Source organism: Pseudonaja textilis, chromosome 13 (assembly GCF_049901715.1).
Source record: "Pseudonaja textilis isolate UNSWEBS1 chromosome 13, rPseTex1.2, whole genome shotgun sequence".
NCBI lineage: Eukaryota > Metazoa > Chordata > Lepidosauria > Squamata > Elapidae > Pseudonaja > Pseudonaja textilis.
In genome coordinates, this window is record NC_142002.1 from 7,174,998 (window position 1) to 7,194,842 (window position 19,845).

A 19,845-nucleotide genomic window follows, 5' to 3' on the forward strand; every position below is an offset into this window, starting at 1 on the left:
AAAGGAAAGGAAAGGAAAGGAGAGATGACAGAAAAGGAGAAAGAAAAAAGGAAAAGGAAAGAAAAAAGGAAGGAAGGAAGGAAGGAAGGAAGGAAGGAAGGAAAGGGAAGAAAAAGAAAGAAAGAGAAAAGGGAAGGGAGGAAAGAAAAAACAAAGGAAAGGAAAGAAAAAGAGAAAAGGGAAAGAAAGAGAAAGGAAGAAGAGACTGGACAGCCAGTTGTCTGAAATGGTATAGAGTCTCCTGCTTGAGCTGGAGGTTGGATCTCCAAGGTCTCTTCCAACTCTATTCCCAGTTGGAGGGGGGAGAAGTGATATGGAAACTAGGAGCTTCAGCATGAACTTAGGTGTGCAGCAGGGGGACAGCTCAACTTGATCCCTTGCCTGTCTTAAGAATGAGAACTTGACATTTCAGTTGTTAAGCAGTTGCCAAGTTGATGAACATTCAAGGAGATTTCCAAAGCTTCAGGCTACATTTTCCTGGGGCAACCATCCGCAGCAGCTGGCAACTAGCGTCAAGAGCAGCAGTGTGGTAAATGACTTCATGCTGGAAGAAGTAATTGCAGTGGTGCATTTGATTTGCTCGCCACTCATCATAAAGCCCACATCTACCATAATTGTAACACTCTCCACAATTCTCACTTCTCTTGCTTTGATGGCAAACAATGCATTGCAAATAAGAACACGATTTATTCACGTTGACTGAAAGGTTTTTAATGGATTTACATTGACACAACATAGTTATGCTTCCCTTGCCAGGAATTAAATTAAATTTTTGTAGTGTGTCCTTATTTGAAAGCCCTCCCGTTTTGAAGTCTGCAAATTTTCTTGAAATCATGAGGAGGAGGAACTGGGAATGCTTACAAACTTCATCAGAGAGAGAGAGAGAGAGATTAAAGAAGTTAAAGAAGCCCAGGACCTTTCCCCGATCTTGCTGGCAAGATGCCTTGCCTTCTTCCCCCAGGACCTTCATCTTCTCTGGCAATGCCTCCTCCTGATAATGCCTCAGGTTTCATCAGACAACCGAGAGGAACAGCCTGAGATTAATCAGGAGGAAGGCATATTGGAGCAGCCCCTGACAGGGAGTCAAGAGGAAGAATGTTGGCTTGATCCTAAGCAGCGTCGTAGGGAGAAATGTGAGCAGCAACATAGGAGGCGTGGGAGGGTCAGAGAATGAGCTGAGTCATTGAGCCACATCCCACAGGGGATAAAAGTGGGTGTGTTGTCGGCTGGAACTTTGTACGGGACAAAGTTTGATCTTACTTCAGGTTTTCTTTGTGAATGATTCTTGTGGTCTGCCTTATAATTTTCTGTAAGTAGCTTTTACTTGTTATCAGTTCGGACTTGGCAGGCAGAGCATGTTGGAATGCCAAGGACATTATCAGTTCCAAAGAATTAACTCTGTGAAGTCCGAGCCAGCCTGCCTGCCTGCCTGTGTTTGTGTGAGTTTGTACTCTTTCATCTTTTGGGGAAAGAAGAAAGGTGAGACAGAGCATTTTTGTCCCGCACCTGACTTAAACCATCTTTTACCCAAGATGGACCACCAGCAGCAGTTTCAACAACAGCTGCAAGATGAAAATCAAACTCTACAACAGCAAGTGGTTCAATTAACAGCCCAAATTGCTTTGCTGCAGGCTCATGCAGCTCCTCCTCCCCCTCCTCATCGGAAATGCCCAGTGGCTGTGCCAGATAAGTTTTCTGGGCAGCCTGAGATGTTCCTGGCTTTCATGGGACAGTGCCAGTTATTTATGGCTATGAGGCCAGAGGATTTCCCAGATGACCGGGCTCGGGTGGGGTTTGTGATAAGCCTCCTTTCTGGCTTGGCCACCAGATGGGCCACACCTTTGTTGCTCAAGGACAGCCCATCATTAACTAATTACCAGGGTTTTTGGCAACACATGCGCCACATGTATGAAGACCCCATACGAGTGCAGACGGCAGCTAGGCGTCTTAAGGATCTTCGACAAGAGAAGCGCCCCCTGCAAGAATTTATTTCTGAATTTCGGCTTTTATGCCTGGATTCCAACTGGAATGACGCAGCGTTAATGGACGCCTTTCAGGATGGCCTGTCAGATGAGCTGCAGGACGAGTTAGTTCGAGTAGAACTGGCCCCAATCCTTGATGCTCTGGTGGTGCAATGCTTATGCATCGACACATGTCTCCAACGATGAAAGAACCATCGTACCATCCAGGAGCAGCCATCTGCATCTGTACCGCAGCGCCTTGTGGTAACAGCTCCCCAGGTCACCCAATGTGTCGTGGCAATGGCTGAGGAGCCAATGGAGTTAGGAGCGGTCAGACCTCGCCTGACAGGCCAGGAGCAAATGTGGAGATGCCAAGGAGGTTTGTGCTTGTATTGTGGGAGGGCAAGACATTTCGCTATTTCTTGTCCTCTAAAGCAAAGTGGGGCACTCAAGCCTGTACCTGAATCTTGGTGTGATCAGTCGGGAAACGGGGGAGGCCTGACCTGGGGGGAAACCCTAGGCCAGGCATGTATCAAACAACCACCTGAATTAGCGGAGGTTGACACTGGGCCCCCTCAGCATCTGATTTGGGACACTTGGGTTTTCTTGGCTAACCAGTCGGAAGGGATTCCAGTGAATGCGCTGGTGGACTCAGGGGCCACGACTAACTTTATCGACCAGGCCTTTGCAGCCCATTTTGATGTCCCTTTGGTTCCGGTAGAACCTCCGATGAGGGTCGAGACTATTGATGGGTGGGAACTTATTGCACGACTCATTAAATTCGCCACTCAGCCTTTGCGCCTAGTCATTGGAGAACATGAGGAGGCGATCCGCTTTTATGTCACCGTGGACGTCCATTTCCCATTAGTCCTTGGCATGGCTTGGGATTCATGATCCTCAGGTGGCATGGTCGCGGAACACCATTTCTTTTCCGAGTCTGCAGTACATGAACCACTTCCGCAACACCTGTGCTGGCCAGCACATCACCACCTCTGCTGTCTCCATACCTCCTGAACTGACGGACTTCACGGATGTATTCAGTGAGAAGGAGCTGGACCGGTTACCCCCACATTGGCCCTATGATTGCCCAGTGGACCTTCTGCCCAATGTACCGCTGCCAAAGGGACATTTGTACTCCAAGTCCGAGCCCGAGCTGGCCGCACCATGGGACTTTTTGGACAAAAACTTGGCTCAAGGGTTCATCCGGCCTTCGTCATCCCCTCTCTCAGCCCCAGTCCTCTTTGTCAAGAAAAAAATGGGAGACTTATGTTTGTGCTGTGATTACTGTCAACTAAACATCATCACGGTGCTACCCTTTGCCGCTCATTCTGGAATTGTTGGAGAGGTTGAGGGAGGCCACTATCTTCACCAAGCTCGATCTTCGAGGGGCCTATAACCTGGTGTGGATGTGGGAAGGGGCCAAATGGAAGACAGCATTTGGCATCCGATACAGCCATTTTGAGTACACTGTGATGCCGTTTCGATTGACCAATGCCCCCACAGCCTTCCAGCACCTGATGAATGACGTGTTTTGGGAAATGTTAGATCAGTTCGTGGTGGTGTACCTGAATGATATTCTGATCTATTCTGGGTCCAGGGACTGCCACCTTCAACATGTTCGTCTGGTCTTGCAATGTCTTCGGGAGCACCAACTTTATGTGAAGCTGGAGAAATGTTTCTTCTTCCAGACTTCCATTGAGTTCCTTGGGCACATCATCTCTCCCAAAGGTATCGCCATGGACCCACGTAAGGTGGAGGCCTTATGTAGTTGGGAACCCCCTCGTGGCGTGAAGGATGTTCAACGCCTATTGGGGTTCGCTAACAATTACCGGACCTTCATCCTGGGTTTTGCCAAGCTGATGGGTCCAATAACCTAGCTCCTCCGAAAGAAGGTCCTGTTCCAGTGGGGCCCACCACAGCAACAGGCTTTTGAGGCCCTCAAGAATGCCTTCATCGCAGAACCCGTCCTGAGGCACCCTGATCCGCATCGTCCTTTTGTGGTGGAGATGGATGCGTCCAACGTGGCTATTGGGGCGGTGCTGTTGCAAGCCCTGGTGGATAGCATCACTCTTTTTCCTTATGCTTATCATTCCCGGAAACTCACTCCTTCCTAATGTAATTACACCATCTGGGAAAAAGAGTTGCTGGCTATCAAGGCTGCATTTGAGGCATGGCGACATCATCTCGAGGGAGCCGGACACAAGGTGGAGGTCCGGATGGACCATTGGAATTTAGAACATTTGTCAACAGCAAGAAAGTTGAACCAGCGGCAGATCCGGTGGTCGTTGTTTTTTGCCCAGTTCAATTTTTCTGTGACCTATATCCCCAGTGGTCACAATCAGAGGGCGGATGCCCTTTCCCACAAACCTGAGCACCTTTGCCCCGAGGACCCCCTTCCTCCGTGAACAGTGCTGGCAGTAGAATACTTGGCCGCAGTCCAGGAACTGGTGGACTTGCGGACTCAGGTGCAAGAGGCGCAGTGCCTAGATGCTTGGTCGCAGCAGAGGATGAGGGAGATTGGACCCGAATCCCCATGGACTTTGGAGGAGGGCTTAAGCATCGGGGCTGGTTGTACGTACCCACGGGGCTACTTTGAGCCCTTATTGTGATGCAGTGTCATGACAACCCTGCAGCCGGCCATTTTGGGTTCTGACCCTCCATCTTGTAACGCAGACTATTTGGTGGCCTTGAGTACGGCATGATGTCCACGCCTATGTCACATGCTATGTACCATGCAGGCAAGCGAAAGCCGCGACGGGTGCGCCTCCTGGTCTCCTCCAACCTCTGCCGACTCCAGAAAGACCATGGGGAGCGATTTCCATGGACTTCTTGACTCATTTACCATCATCCTCGGGATTTATGACTGTGCTTGTGGTGGTCGACATGTTGACAAAAATGGCCCACTTCATTCCGTGTCATAAATTGCCATCGGCCCGTATAACTGCCTGATTGTTCTTGCAGCATGTTTTTCATCTCCATGGTCTGTCAGACAAGGTACTTTCTGACCGTGGTGTACAATTTACAGCCCAATTTTGGAAAAGCCTGATGACCACGTTACAGGTGCAGGTGTGCTTGTCATTGGCGCACCATCCAGAAACTGATGGTGGGACAGAGAAAGTCATTGGCATTCTCGAGGAATATTTGCATTGTTTTGTAAACCACCGGCAGAAAAACTGGGTTGATTATCTCCCTCTGGCGGAGTCTGCATTCAACAACTCCCAGCACACCTCCACCCAAATGACACAATTTTATGCTAATGTGGGGTACCATCCGCGGTTCTTTCCATTGACACTATTAGAGTCCCCTGTTACTGAGACTCAGGAATTCCTTTCGGAACTACAATCAGTTCAGCAGTTAGTTTGGCAGCAACTGATACGGGCCAAGGAAGATTACAAGCAGTTCGCAGATCGCTCTCGATGGGCAATGCCTCTGCTGGCTGTAGGAGACCGTGTGTGGTTGTCCACAAAACATCTTCTGGTCGACCGCCCGATAAAGAAGCTGGACCATCGGTTCATCGGCTCATTTCCCATCGAGGCGGTCATCAACCCCGTAGCCTATTGACTGACTCTACCACGCTCCATGCAAATTCATCCAGTCTTCCACCATTCCCTTTTGGTCCCTGACACCCCTTCGTGTGATCTCTGACATCCCGCAGCTGATGATCCACCATCTGTGCCCAGTGACGATGTCACAGTAGACGGCAACGTGGCCAGCATTAGGGATTCCCGCTGGCTGAAAGGGCAGTTCCAGTATTTGATCGAGAGGCAGGGGGATGGGCCAGAGGCCCTTTCCTGGGTGGATGCTTCCACGATCCATGCCCCGGACCTTATACGGATGTTCCATGACCATTTCCCCTTGAGACCACATCCTGACCATCAGACTCGGGGGAAGGGCCCTGCGGTGAGGGATAGTGTTGTGGCTCCGATTCCCGAGCCTGTGCTGTTAGAGGAAGAGGACTTGGAAGATGAGGAGGAGGAACCGGGAATGCCTTCCTCCCCAGGACCTTCCTCTCTGGCAATGCCTTCCTCCCTGATAATGCCTCAGGTTTCATCAGACAACCGAGAGGAACACCCTGAGATTAATCAGGAGGAAGGCATATCGGAGCAGCCCCTGACAGGGAGTCAAGAGGAAGAATGTTGGCTTGATCCTAAGCAGCGTCGTAGGAAGAAACATGAGCAGCAATGTAGGAGGCGTGGGAGGGTCAGAGAATGAGCTGAGTCATTGAGCCACATCCCACAGGGGATAAAAGTGGGTGTGTTGTTGGCTGGAACTTTGTACAGGACAAAGTTTGATCTTACTTCAGGTTTTCTTTGGGAATGATTTTTGTGGTCTGCCTTGTAATTTTCTGTAAGTAGCTTTTACTTGTTATCAGTTCGGACTTGGCAGGCAGATTGTGTTGGAATGCCAAGGATGTTATCAGTTCCAAAGAATTAACTCTGTGAAGTCCGAGCCAGCCTGCCTGCCTGTGTTTGTGTGAGTTTGTACTCTTTCATCTTTTGGGGAAAGAAGAAAGGTGAGACAGAACATACACACACACACACACACACACACACACACACACACATATGAAAGAAAGAAAGAAAGAAAGAAAGAAAGAAAGAAAGAAAGAAAGAAAGAAAGAAAGAAAGAAAGAAAGAAAGACATGGGTATTTTCCCACATCATTATAGTTGTGCTTTTAAAGTTGTAGCAATGGTTTTTTCTTAATCCAAAACCGTAGCCACTATAGAAAACCCCAGCTACAAAAACAAACAAAACCAAACCAATAAAATTGTTTTCAAAAAAAAAGAAAACCCCAGCTACAGAATTATCAGAGAAGCCATAGAGATTGAAAAAAGATCTGAAAGCATGAATAGAAGAGATGATTCCACCAGACTGTCGATTATTTGGAAGCCTGCACTCATAAACAAAAAAATCTCCACACCACAAGCCAGGCAAACACCTGGGCACAAACAGATCCCCCCTGATACCTGCAGCTCAAATACACCCCAACCAGGCACCCAGATGAAACCTGGCTTCCTAATAAATGATAGCCGTCCATTTACTCGAAGCCAAGCTGCACTAAAAGCCTCCAATACAGGAAACACAATGTTGCCAGCCAATCAAGACAAAAAAAAAGCCACAAAACAGACAGAAGATATTAGAAACACCAATCAAGCAGAACACAGCAAATTCCAAGACCAATAAACACAAACCAAGACTCCCAACCAATCAGGATTAAAAAAAAAAAAAACATTCTGGCACAGCAGTAGGCTAGCCCCAGATTTAAAACAGAAACGGCTGTGAAAGCCTGACTCGCAGACGAACTCAATACAGAAGCCTGATGATGGCAGATGAGATCCTGGCGAAACACAACTATAATGATGTGGGAAAATACCTGAACAAAGCTGAATACCATACATGTAAGTGCCCGCGAAAACTTAAGAAAAAAAAATAGATAGATATAGTTATAGATATAAAGATATAGATATATAGATATATATATGGAAAATGAATCCTCCCTGGCTGGGGAAATCATATACATGTCAAATTCTTGCCTGGATTCTTAAATTTTAGAGGGGCTTTTTTTTTAAAAAATCTTATGAGTAGTCCTGGAGCAATCCTACTCTCTATAAGGTCTCCAGCTGTGCAGATTCTCCAGGAAGGAAAGTGGGAAGTAAATGAGTAAGCGACTAAACAAACAAACAAACAAAGAAATGGCACTCGGGGGATGGAGAAAAAAATGTTGCAAGAAGGATTCCTTCGCAAAACCAAGAAACAAACCCGAAGGCAGAGAGAGCGCAGATGTTAAGAAGTAACAGAAGAACGGAGTTGGGACCTTGGAGGTCTTCTAGTCCAACCCCTTGCTCAAGCAGGAAAGTCGGAAGTGATGCCAGTGGATGGGAGGGAGAAAAGGATGGGACGGGGAGAGCGCTTGGTGGAAAACTTGACTGATGCGCGCGCGCTCCGGCTCCTCTCCCCGATCCAGCTGGGTTGCGCTGCCCGCGCCCGCCTTCTGCAGAAACTTCCACAGCTGCGCCCGCCCGTCCTCGCCTTGCGCCGCCCTAGAAGCCGGCCACTCAGACTCGCCTTGCCGAGCCGGAAGACCCCACCCCCGGCAGGGCAATCGAGGAAGTGGCGGGGCTGCTCAAGCAGGGAAGCCGAACGCGCCTCCTCCTCCTCCGCCTCTTCCTCCGGGTTGGCTCCGTTTCCCCAGCGCGGAGGCGGGGACGGGCATCCCACCAGTGGGCGTCCCGCGCAGTCGGCCCTTCTGCAACCCCCACCGCCCCACCGCCTCCGGTTTCTCCCTTTTCCAAGTCTCAAGACGTGGAGGGCGCGCCGAGTTTCTCCGCAAGCCTTGCCCAGATGGGAGGGCGCGGGGACCGAGACCCCGGTAAGTGCGCGCAAGGGTGGACACCTCGTGGTAACCAGCATGAACGATTGCGCTCGTTGGAGGCGTCTCCAACGACCGGTGGAAGAACCGAGCGCAGCCCCGAAGACTAAGAGGAAGGGGGAGGGGGAAATGAGCGGGGTGGTGGTGGTGGTGTCCCGCGGGAACCTTCCAGATTCGCCGGACTCCAGCTTGTCACGATTCCACCGGCGTCTTGTGCATCTGACGGGACTCGGAGGCTGGCTTGCCCGTTGCCAAAAGTGGCAGCGAGACTCGGCCTCGGGGTGCTGTCCAACATTCGCAGCTTCGGGCAAGGCAGGCTTGGCCGTTGCCCCCGATCCAGACGGCCACCCTGCAGCGAGAAGGGCCCGTTTCTGGATCTGCTGCTTATCGCTTGCTCGCGCGGATCTTCCAAGTTGAAGATTCGGGGTGCCCTAAGGCAGGTTGAAGGCAGCTCTGCCCTCTGCCTAAACTTGTAGAAGACTTCAGTTTCTCTTCCTCTCCAACCTCGCTTCCACCGCGCGCTCTCCCTTTCGACGGCTGCCCATGGCACAGGTAGCGTCAGGTTTGAACACTTCGCCTACCTAAACCTCTCTCCAACGTGCTGACTTGACAGCCGCTCTTGCGATTGGAAAGTTCCACAGGGCGAACTCCGGACCGGTTGGGAAGCGCCCAGGGCTTCTGTTCTTTCTTTCTTTTTAATCTGTGATGTTGGGCATGCTTCAGAGGGGGTATTCAGCAGGTTCTGACCAGTTCTGGAGAACCGATAGCAGAAATTTTGAGTAGTTCAGAGAACTGGCAAATACGAGCTCTGACTGGCCCTGCGCCCATCTATCCTCTGCCTCCCAAGTCCCAAGCTGATTGGCTGGGTCTTCTTTGGTTACCCTGCACAGGAGAATGGAGCTAGAAGGCAGGTTACGGGGGTGGAGAGGGAATGGAGATTTTGCAGTATCCTTCCCCTGCCACGCCCACCAAGCCACACCCACAGAACCGGTAGTAAAAAAAATTGAATCCCATCACTGGCATGCTTGCCTGTTGATGGTACATCCACGCTTGTAAATAGAGCAGACAAGGCACTTCCTTTTGATTTTCCCAGCAAGAAAAAAACCTTTAGGTTTGCAAGAGGTACATTCTGAATGGCTATTAAAGGGATAGGGCAGAGGAAGGGAAGGTTTTTGGGAAGTCTTCAAAAATGGTAGAATGTCTTCGGGGAAACTGTTTTGAGCCTTGGATGAACATAGGTAAAGGTTCCCCTCACACATACGTGCTACTCGTTTCTGGCTCTAGGGGACGGTGCTCATCTCTGTTTCAAAGCCGAAGAGCCAGCGCTGTCCGAAGACGCCTCTGTGGTCATGTGGCCGGCATGACTAAATGTCGAAGGTGCATGGAACGCTGTTACCTTCCCACCAAAGGGGTCCCTATTTTTCTACTTGTATTTTTTACATGCTTTTGAACTGTTAGGTTGGCAGAAGCTGGGACAAGTAACGGGAGCTCACTCCATTACGCGGTGCTAGGGATTGGAACCGTTGAACTGCCGGCCTTTCTTTCTTTTCTTTTTTTTGTAAATTTTATTTGAGTTTTCACAAAAAGAAAAAAAATACTATTAAAACATCTATTTTGAAAACAGCATAATCCCGGGTTACATTTCTTCGTACAGACACAAATTCAGGTTCATGCTCATTTTTATATTCTATTCCATATCTTGTTACAATTTTACATTTTCTACATGGCTTCTTCCCTCTTTTAATTAATTTCCTCAATTTTATTGTATTTATTTCATCTCAATTCAAATCATTATATTTATATTTTTTGTCTGTCCTGTTTCAATTGTCTATTATCTTTTCTCGTTAAACAAAATTTTTCCTGTAGTTACTGATTGATGTATGACGCCTTTATATCTTTCCCCTAAAGTTATAACACTCAATATAATACACAACTTCCATTCGGATTCTGCTTGGTACATTCTTAAACTACACTCAATATTCTTAAAAAGAAAAGAAAAGAAAAAATTATAATGTATATAATTAAAACAACATTCCATTCCAATTCAATTCTATCATTAATATTAATATTCATTACAGTCTTAACATCTTTCACGTTACTTTTCAATTAAATATCATACTTCTATGGGAACAATTATAAACTTTCCATCATCAATTCCCTTAACTTCTATTTTATAAAACCTTGACTAATTAAAGTGTTCCCATTCCTTCCTAATTCCATTTTCTCATTTATTTTATTTCATTTACTTTATTCACAAACATTTCACTAAGTTACACTAACCATTCTATCCCTCATTCTAATCATATGTGGTTTCCAATTTTCTAAAGTTATTTCTATTTCAAATATAGCAACACAATCTCATGTACCTTTACAGAATCCCCCTTTCAGTTAGATTTTCATCCATTATCTCTAAATAGGTCCTGTTTCTTTATATCTTGCTCCAGACCTTTGTAACTTCTTTTCCTTTCCTTCTTCTCTCTCTTCTTCTCTCTCCCCTTTTTATCCTTTTGTCTCTCTACTTCTATTTCCCTCTTCTGTATTCCCCTTTTCTGTTGCTTTCCAGTATTATACTTATTTTTCAAATTATTTTTCTTTGCTTTGGTTGTTTTTTTTAAGTCTTAAATTCTCCATCCTCTTTCCCCCCTTTCCTTTTTCTTCCCCACAGTTGCCTGTGGGAGCTTCATCACTGGAGGCTTTCAAGAAGAGACTGGATTGCCATCTGCCAGGAAGGGTGTAGGGTCTCCTGCTTGGGCGGGGGGTTGCACTAGATGACCTACAAGGTTCCTTCCAACTCTGTTATCTATCTATCTGACTGGTTCTGTGGACCAGAGGGGGCGTGGTTTCATGGGCTGCCTGCATCCCATGGATGGGCCTTTGCTTGTTTTCATGGCCTGGTTTCTGACATGCCATGGTCCAGTGCCAGTTCCCAGCCCAGAAACCTTGTTTCACTGCTTAAAATTCCAGGGTTTCAGGATTTCCCAGCAGATCTGTAACTGCAAGTTCCTTCTTGATACGCTATGTTTCTTTGTTTAAGGAGCTGCTTCAGGAATAGGTAGCTGTATATAAATGCACATCTAATTCTAAAATAGTATGATCCAGGAAGTTGTATTTTTGCATGTTCAAAAATAATTTGAAATATTGGTGTTTTCTCTTATTGTGTTTTACATATTTCCATTACGTATTTCAATTGTAAGGCAAATCATTGTTATTCCTCCTCTTTGCAAGATTTTGCTGTCAAATAATGCCTGCATTTTTAAAGTATCATATTAGCTATCCTACTGTTGGGCATTGCAGAATAGGCTCAGAACAAATGAAGCAGCATAACAGAGTTGGAAGAGACCTTGGAGGTCATCTAGCCCAACCCACTGCTCGAGCAGGAGACCTTCTACCGTTCCAGAAAAATGGCTGTCCAATCTCTTCTTAAAAGCCTCCAGTGATGGCGCACTGTGAAGGGAAGCTGTTCCACTGGTTAATTGTTCTGTCAGGAAATTTTTCCTATGTTGCTTCTCTCTTTGATTAGTTTCCATCTATTGTTTCCTTGTCAGTTCCTGCAAATTGCAATACCTGCAAAGTTGAATTGCAGGAAAATATTACTTTGGACTTTCTTCAAAGCAGATCATTTTGAAGATCAAAGAAATCTCCCAAGAAACCCTGGCTGTATTCTATAAAATAGTTTGCTAGAAGGAAAAAAACACACTCTGTTATAAACATATCCAGTGTTTTCACTCTGGGGATGAAAGGGTGTTTTGTGCACAATGATATATTTTGTCTTCCTGTAAGATAGTAAACTCATTTCTGAGCCAATCCCTTCAAGGCAAAGCTTAGGTTATGACTGCAAAGAAGAAGCCGACCAATCAGAAAGAAGAGGGAAGTTCCCAGCATTGGCCTATTTGGAGGAACTGAGTTTTTAGAAGTATGTATTTTTTTAATGCAAAGAGAGCAAGAAGTAAAAGCAAAACCATTTAACTCAAACACAATCCAGGGAGTTTGTATAGAGTGTCGGCTGAAAAACCAAGACCTGATGGAAAGCAAGCTAGAACTTTAAAAAGGAAGAATCTAGTAGTAAAAGAAAGTAAGTATTTGGTGTTGTAACTTTGATCTAGACTAGTCAACCTGGAAACAAATTCTATCTTTAGCTGCTGTCAAAGAATAAAGGTGGTTTTTTCCCCTTCCAGAATAGTTGAAACAAAGATTTCTTTCATAATACAAAATACTGCTTACGTACTTTTGTCCTCTTGTAACTCTGTCTTGACTTTTGATCACATTAAATGGCACCCCTTATCAGGGGTGGGATTCAATTTTTTTTAGTAACGGTCCTGTTGTCATGACTTGGTGGGCGTGGTGTGGCTTGGTGGGCGTGGCAGGGGAAGGTTACTGAAAAATCCCATTCCCTCCCCACCCCACTAACCTGCTTTCCACCTCTGTTCTCCTGTGCAGGGCAACAAAAGCAGACCTAGCTGGGACTCAGGAGGCAGAGAATAGATGGGGGTGGGGCCAGTTGCAAGTGGGATTTGCCGGTTCTCCGAACTGCTCAAAATGTCTGCTACCAGTTCTCTAGAACTGGTCAAAATCTGCTGAATACCACTTCTGCCCCTTATCAGAGCTAAGGGGCACAATGGCTTGGTGGTTAAAGATGCTGAGCTTGTCAGATGGAGAGCTGAAAGCTTGGGTTCAAGACTCAAGCCCCAGATAATGGGATGAGCTCCCATTCTTTGCAGCAGCTCCTGCTCACCTAGCAGTCTGAAAGCAGGCAAATGCGAGTAGATAAATAGGTACCACTTTGGTGGGAAGGTTACACTGTGCTGTGTACCTTTGGTATATAGTCATGCTGGCCACATGACCATGGAAGCATCTTCAGACAACACTAGCTTCCTTGGCCAAGAAACGGAGATGAACAGCATGCCCTAGAATTGGGGAACTGACAAGGCACTGGCAGGGAAACCTTTACCTTTTCAAAGCTACAGTTGGACTTTGAGAAGGATTGAATATTAGCCTAAAATTTCTCTCTCCCACTTCCAGACTGTACCATCTGTTGATTGAAGCATCACTGAGTCACAGATATTAAAGTTATAGTTCAACTCATGACTGAATGTATAAATGAGATAAAGAACAGGTAGATATTTTATGTAGGGCTGTACATTTATGGACTGACTGCTTTTTCAAACTTGGCACCAGATGGTTGCTGAGATCATAATTCAGCCTTTTGTAACTTTGACAAACAGAACTTGGGGCTGGTAAATATTCTCCTAGTCTGGGAAATGTATAGGAGGAAACCTGGATGTAATCTCACCTGTAAATTACATTCACTAATGTAATTTATTATTTTGCACGGCATAACAGAATACAGCATTAGTACATACAAATTCAGAAAAACAGCATGTAAACTGTGCAGTATAAAATAGCAGAAGAGTGATACCAAGCCCAAAATTGAATTATTTCAAAGAGTATGAATGATAAATGAAATTACAGAATTAAATTATGTATTAGTCAGTAGAATGACTGAACCTATGGCCGAATCTCTAGATTATTTAGCCATTGGGCAGCACTACCCTCAAGATTATGTATTTCATGTAGGAAGCCCAGTTGGCTGTTAAAAAGGACAACAGCAGATTTTGTGGCTGTAATATTGCAACTGCATTTTTTCAAATCCTCTTTTGCTCAATAAAAAAATGAAAAGTTGTTTTGTGACTTACTGATTGCTCTTATTAACCATGGTATCCAAGGTTGATTGCAGTCCTAGGCTGGATTAACAGAGGGATAGAATCAAGATCATGTGAAGCATTGATACCACTTTATAATGCCTTGATAAGACCCCACTTGGAATATTGCATCCAGTTTTGGTCACCACAATGTAACAAAGATGTTGAGACTCTATAAAGAGTGCAAGGAAGAGCAACAAAGAGGATTAGGGGACTGGAGGCTAAAACACATAAAGAACGGTTGCTGGAATTGGATATGTCTAGTAGTTTAATGAAAAGAAGGACTAGGGTTGACATGACAGCAGTGTTCCAATATCTCAGGGGCTGCCACAAAGAAGAAGGGGTCAAGCTATTCTCCAAAGCACCTGAAGGCAGGACAAGAAGCAACAGATGTAAAGTATTCAAAGAGAGAAGCAACCTAAAACTAAGGAGAACTTTCCTGACAAAACAATTAATCAATGGAACAACTTGCCTCCAGAAGTTGTGAATGCTCCAACACTGAAAGGCTTTAAGAAGAGATTGGACAACCATTTGTCTGAAATGGTATCGGGTTTCTTGCTTGAGGAGGTGGTTAAACTAGAAGACCTCCAAGGTTATTCTTTTTCTATGGATTGACTCAATTATGCTTTAATCATTGTATTGTTCTGGGTGGAGACTCTTGAATTCAAGAACAGGCTACAGGGAATGCATTGTGAGGAAGAGCTAATTATTTATAGGTAGATATAGCTAGAATTTCTGTCCTAGCAATTGAGAACTAGGGTAGCTTTTCTATCTCAGGAATTGTCAATCCAGTGATGACGATGTATTATATTTATACCCGGTCTTTTCTGTTCTATTTTAAGGCTTTTATGGGGCTGACTCTTAATTTTATCATGTGGAAGGTCCGGAGGCCACCAAGTGTAGCCTCGCTGGTTCCCAAAATCCAGGGCTGATGGCCATGATCCACATATAACATGGGTGGGAGCAGGGTTGGGCTGCTGGGGGTTTGCAGGGGTTCGGGAGAGCCCCTAGCTGAGATTCTGTGCAGTTCAGAGAACCCCCAAATCCCACTCCTGGCTGGCCCCACCCACCCCATCCCTCCCAGGAGCCCCCATGTGGCCCGTTTTGGATGCAGGTAAGTGCAGGATGCGTGTGGAGGCTCGGGGAGGGTGAATAAAGGGCCTCCCAGAAGTTCGGGAAGGTCAGAAATGGGCCTGTTTCCAGCTTCCAGGGAGCCTCCGGAGCCCGGGGAGGCCGTTTTCACCCTCTCAGAGGCTCAGGGAAAGCCTCCGGAGCCCGAGGAGCAGAGAACCCTTTGCTAAAAAATTTTGAAGCCCAGTCCTGGGTGGGAGGATCACAGTGCAAAGTAGACCAGATCAGGCTTTCTGGTTCTCCCTCCTGGTTCTTCCGCCTGAACTGAGGGGAGAGAGCTTAAAGGGGTTTTCCTCTGTATTCTGAACTTATGTATACTGACCTCACTTAAGGCTTACATGAATACTTTGTGACCATTTTGGTTCTCCAAATGGCAGGAAACTGCCGCCAGTGTTGAGCTGTTGTGGTTAGAGGTTCTTTGGGAGCCCCTGACAAATAATTTGAGAGCCACAGGTCATTCCCGTTAACCAAAACCAAAACAACAACACAACAAAAACGATCTGGATTACCAGACATATCATCTTATGGTGGTCCTGCAGGGAATAATGTTGAGTCCTTTTTTAAGGTTGGCATTTGGTGCTTCTTCCCTGCAGAAGTTCATGGCCTGGCCTGGCTGTTTGAAAGAACATGAGCTACTGCCTAACCTTTGAGCCACTAAGCAATTGCTCTTTTGTTTGATGAAGTGTGGCTGGCATTTGCATAATGAAAGGGGAAGTGCAGAAGCGGAGCTCTTGCAAGGGGTGGCAAAGATTGGGCATTTTATTGGTTATCTGCAAAAAGGTGTGATGACCTGGGGCGTGGCACAAAAATAACCAAATCACAAAAATAGAAGAAAGTCCCTTTAATGCCTCCAACTTGGCCCCAATGTCCAATTATCCTCGGCTGGACATCAAACTCTTAAAGAAAACAGTTTATGGAGGGAGTAAACGCAGTCCACACCCAAAGTAAAGTTAATTTGAAATAAAAAACCAAACACACCACACTGAAGGAATTACTATGGCAGGCATGGATGATTGCAGCAACCACAGTTGGCAGGAAGCCAAAACACAGAGAAGCTCCGACAAGATTGCACGCTTTTCTTACAGCAACTTTGCCATGTGCAGTTTGTCCTTTTAAACAGTCCTCTCAGCTGCAGCCCATGAAGGGGATCAGGGCCCCTTTCTCCCCCGTAGACCACGCCACTCATGTTTCTCCCTTATCCGGTTCTCCCTGTGTGCCCTAGGATGAAGAGGAGATGGGCCTCGGTCTTCCTCTGAATGCCCATCCAGCCTGTGCCCTTCCCCAGTTTCCTCCACAACCACTGGAGCCACACTCCCACCCCCCTGTCAGCTGTTCCATCTCTCCCTTGGAGTCAGACTCCAACAGGGGCATGACAAATGAGTCCCTCAGGCCGCCCATTCAGTGCTGCAGATTTATTTATTTATTTTATTTTTATTTATCAAGCATGTATTAGATAACAAATATAATTAGAACATTATTATGATTACATGAAATGGGTACAAATAAAAGGGAGATATTAGGACAGGGATGGTAGGCACATTGGTGCACTTATGCACGCCCCTTAATGCTTCATACTTAGCTAAAAGGACCAATGTTTTTAAGCTGGAAGATAAGATCTCGTCTTTCTTCGCTTGAGCTTAAATGGAAATGGTCTATGAGATTGATGTTTTGAACTATTCTTTATTAAAACTACTTTTTTGAAATTTCTTATGCGATAGAGCAAAATACCTAGCTTAATTTATCCTGTTGTTTCCTTTCTCCTGTATAATTCTTCACTTTTGATTTTTTTTAATAGATTCCATGTGATTTCCAGGAATATGGGACTAGAACACTTCAGCAAAAACATAATATATTTAAATCCCATCTTCCTGTATTACAAATTCACATACAGTGGAAATAAGCCTTAAAATTATATAAGCAGCTAGAGAGTACAAAACCCATTCCGTAATTCAGAAAAATCCATTTGTTACAATGTATTAATATTTATACAACACACTAACATTTCCACTAAGATTTCCAGGAAAATAGGGCTAAAACACTTTAGAGAAAGTATACTATATTTATTTCTGAAATAAACTAGATTTGCATTTAAAAAAAAAAACTTTAATCTTCACTATTACTATTTTCTGTGGATTTGTTTAATAAAGGAAAATTAATTTGGATTACTCTCTTTGTTTAACTCTTTTTTTAAAAAAACAGAGCCATTCCCTTCTGAGCTGTGACGCATAGTTTGGTGTTTTGAAGATGGATATGCTAGTCTGGCTTTGCAGACGATGTTTCAGATATTAGGAGTGTTGGAGTGTTGATGGTTTAAAACTTTCCGCCAAGCGCCGAGAATGTATTGGTGTGTCAGGAGAGAGGAATCTGGAGAAAATGGCGAGAATCCCAGAGAGGAACAAGAAGGTAAGCATGAAACCAGCATGCCTGTTTTTCTATTTATCCATTAGTCAATGAAGGTTTCGGTCAAGTGGGATGAATCCCTATGTAGAAAGTTAGCACCCACCCCTCTCCCAGAAGAATGGAATGTTTTAGAAAACATTAAAAAGGCAGAATATTATATTTCCCTGGGTAAGAAATGGAGAAATGTTTTTTTAAAGGCAGAGAGCAAACTCACTGTTAATAGTCCTCACCTTTTAAAATAGCCCACAGCAGATGTCAGCACTTAAGAAATAAAGATATAGATAGCTCTATTCATAAGAAAATCCCTGCAGCAAAGTCTGAACAAAGCTAGGGTTAGCCCTTGGCCACAATAGGAATAGCCCAACAAGCCCCTCCATTGGATCATCCTCCAAACTTCAACCAAACCTAGCTCAGACAATCTACAGAACCAACTGCATGGCACCATGGGAGTCTGGCAACAGCCAATAGGATACATGTTCTTGTACAAGAACAGGAAGCTCATGTTCAAAGCCCAAGAGAAGGTATAAATACCCCTCACTCTCAACTCCATGTAGTCAGATACCCAGAATCCTACATGCTTGGTTGCTGCTTCATCAATAAATGGGCCTTCTTTCCAATCAGCCTCCAGCCTCCATTTTGTCTCCAGTGCCTGGACCTGGATATTTCTTCCAACTTACATGGACCAGTGTGAAGGAAGGACATGGAGTTCCCTAACTATGTTTTTCTCCCTCACATCATCCTTCTTTTTCCAATCCAAGGGATTTACTTACAGACTGTTGGCAAAACACACTCAACCAAGTCAGTGTAAGAGCTAGCAGCTGCATTCGCAACTGATACAAAACTTGGCTGCTGTTAATTATGTTTGGATTTTGGGGGTGATTATTCTAGTGTGCCAATCCAACTTTTTTTTTTTATGGTTCATGGTTGATGGACTGCAGAAACTCAGCTCAAAAACTTCATATGCGTGTTGTGGGAATATACAGGAGCAGGATAAAGTCTTCCGTCCCATACTGGCAAAAGGTTTGTGGTTTTCCCCGCACACGTTCAGGGTCTTTTGTGAGCAAGTTAGTCCTGCCACTAAGGAAAATGAAACAGTTTCTTCAAGTAGCAGGTTTGGATATCAAATTAGCAGATCATCACTTTCTTCACTTTTGTTTAATTTGCTCTGCTACAGATGCAGAGAAATGTGTCTCTGGGGTTTTCTGTGCCACAAGCCTAAGTAACTTGTGATTTTTGTGTATCATGTTTTACGTAGGAGGACAAATGCCATCTGTTAAGATCCCCTTAGGCTGAAAAATGTCTTGAGTTGGTTCTTGGTTCTTGCGGGTATCTGTTGATGGAGAGCTGGGCTGACACCTTTACCCAGTGAACAGTCTGGAAAGCCTGCAGAGCTTTCCAAAGTGAAACTAGATCTGTCAAGTTGTGGGTTGGGATGTGGTTGTTTTTTTTTTTTTTTGAAGCGGAACCAGGAGTTATATCGAGAACAGGAATAGCAGTTAAAGCAGAAAGTAGATATGTATAGATCTTATATGGGTCATGTGTACTTAGAGGTTTAAATTGTGGCAAGTGTGGCACCGGGTCTACCTAGAAGGCTGACAGCTATGTAGCATGAGTCTTTCCTTTGATGCACTGTTTGTCTAGCATGATCTTGCTAGCATGGTGTTTTTTGTAGCCTGATTCTGGTTCAAAGGCATTAGCCTGCACTTTAAATTGGAGAATACAAAGCACTGCCTTTTCAGTCTTACTCCTCCATTCATTGGTTTGATTTCACCAAGGAGAGGGAAGTGTGATCGAAGGGCAGATCCACTAGTTGGTATGACTCATTTAAAGAGACAACGTCCTCAAGATACTTCAGGAATTAAGTGGTTCTGGCAGTGGTGGTATTCCACTGGTTCGGCCCGGTTCTCCTGAGCTGGTAGTGCCAATGAGCAGCGGAGGCCGAACCGGTTCTCTCCACTGCTATTGGGCCCACCTGCCTGCCCGGGCTCCCATACTCACCTTTATTCCCTGCTTTTGAAGCACAGCTGCTTTGCGTGACACAGCAGAGTGTGCTGTGCGGCAGCTGCTGAAGCAACAGGGAGAGTGCAGGCTTGCAGAAAGCGAGTTGGGACACCTCTGCGCCTGCGTAAAGTGTTCATTTGGCACATGCACGCATGCAAAGTGTGTGCACGTGCACAAAGAATGCTCACCAAGCCACGCTCACCGAACTGGTGGTAAAAATCTTTGAATCCCACCACTGGTTCCTGGCTCAACAGCAGGGAGAGGGATCTAGGTGTTGTAGTG

At 45.4% G+C, this 19,845-nt stretch overlaps 1 protein-coding gene and 1 pseudogene across 4 annotated transcripts in view; both read left to right on the forward strand.

The window, feature by feature from the left end:
• Nucleotides 1-3,499: 3,499 nt before the first annotated feature.
• Nucleotides 3,500-4,914, forward strand: LOC148124718 (uncharacterized; annotated as a pseudogene).
• Nucleotides 4,915-8,152: 3,238 nt separating this feature from the next.
• Nucleotides 8,153-19,845, forward strand: part of LRRK1 (leucine rich repeat kinase 1) — a 102,219-nt gene continuing 90,526 nt past the window's right edge. Inside the window, exons 1-2 of one of the 4 annotated variants that reach the window (XR_015745101.1) lie at nt 8,153-8,332; nt 17,362-17,565. Coding sequence is in view for 3 of the 4 variants with exons in the window: in XM_087941318.1 (XP_087797444.1) it covers nt 17,499-17,565 (67 nt within the window). In the remaining variant the exon portion in view is untranslated. Of the gene's footprint in view, nt 8,333-12,068; nt 12,405-17,361; nt 17,566-19,845 lie in introns of those variants that run through there. The other 3 variants (XM_087941318.1, XM_026709255.2, XM_087941317.1) reach the window with 3 other exon arrangements.